This window comes from Etheostoma spectabile, chromosome 5 (assembly GCF_008692095.1).
Source record: "Etheostoma spectabile isolate EspeVRDwgs_2016 chromosome 5, UIUC_Espe_1.0, whole genome shotgun sequence".
NCBI classification, from domain to species: Eukaryota; Metazoa; Chordata; class Actinopteri; order Perciformes; family Percidae; genus Etheostoma; species Etheostoma spectabile.
In genome coordinates this window covers 10,521,638-10,522,724 of record NC_045737.1, presented here as the reverse complement: position 1 = coordinate 10,522,724, position 1,087 = coordinate 10,521,638, and the positions used below count along the sequence as shown (strand labels likewise).

Sequence of the window (1,087 nt, the reverse complement as noted above, 5' to 3'; positions counted from 1 at the left end):
GAGTCTATGACTTCTGTATCTGTCCTCTGGGTGTTTCTCCTTGATGGGAGACAACTGGGTTTGTTATCACTCCACAACATCTCCTCGAAGAATAGATGACGTGGACAGTTGCCTAGAGCGGGGTTTATCATAGCAGAACCCAGGACCCAGGTCCCAGGACCCAGGTCCCAGGTCCCGAGACCAGAGCCTATCCAAGAGACAAGGTGTCCTTTTTCAGCTAAGATAGAATTTAATTTAATTTTTTTAATTAATCCCCAGTGGGGAAATTACAATTTACACTCTGCGTACACACTTTGTTAGTAATCAGCACACAGCCCTGATATAACACACAGACATCTCATACAATGCACTAATGGAGAGATGTAGTGTGGGGGGGGGGGGCTGCAGTGAGCCAGCTCCCTGAGCGGCAGGGGGGGGACGGGGGGGGGGGGGTACAGTGCCTGCTTGAGCCACTGGCAGTGGCCAGGAGTGAAGTGGCATCTCTCCAGCCACCAATCCACACTCCGTACTTTTGGTCTATATGGGGACTTGAACCAGAAACCTCTCTTATGGTTCCCAACCCACACACTACGGACTGAGCTACTGCCCCCACCCCCCCCCCCCGCCCCAAATGACCGGTCAACAAACTTGACACGAGGAGGGCAGATGCAGATTCGGAAATACGTAATAGAACCCAACTGTCTGCCTGAGGTCCACTAATTGTTATGTTTAAGATTAAAGGTGTTTTTTCCTCTGTGGGGGGGGGGGGGGACTGGATATAAAGAGCCGTTGTGGTTTGTTTCTTGCGCTGCAGTGAGTTCTTCATGCCGGGACTGGTGGACACTCACATCCACGCGTCCCAGTACAGCTACGCCGGGACAGCGCTGGACATGCCGCTGCTGCAGTGGCTCAACACCTACACCTTCCCTGTGGAGTCCCGCTTCGAGGACCTGGACTTCGCCCGACGCGTCTACTCCCACGTCGTGGTGAGTCGGAAATAAGTCGTTAAAATGTCGGCAGAGAGGGGAAGTTACGAAGTATTTGTACTTTGTTTCTTCCCATCTTTGCCGGCTACTTAACCCTCATGTTGTCCTCGGGTCAAATTTGA

The 1,087-nt window shown here is 52.3% G+C and overlaps 1 protein-coding gene across 2 annotated transcripts in view; it reads left to right on the top strand.

Annotated features, from left to right (window-relative positions):
• Window positions 1–1,087, top strand: part of gda (guanine deaminase) — a 68,150-nt gene that overhangs the window by 7,827 nt on the left and 59,236 nt on the right. For both annotated transcript variants that reach the window (XM_032516284.1, XM_032516283.1), the window contains exon 3: window positions 794–965. In XM_032516284.1, coding sequence (XP_032372175.1) covers window positions 794–965 — 172 coding nt within the window. The remainder of the gene's footprint in view (window positions 1–793; window positions 966–1,087) is intronic.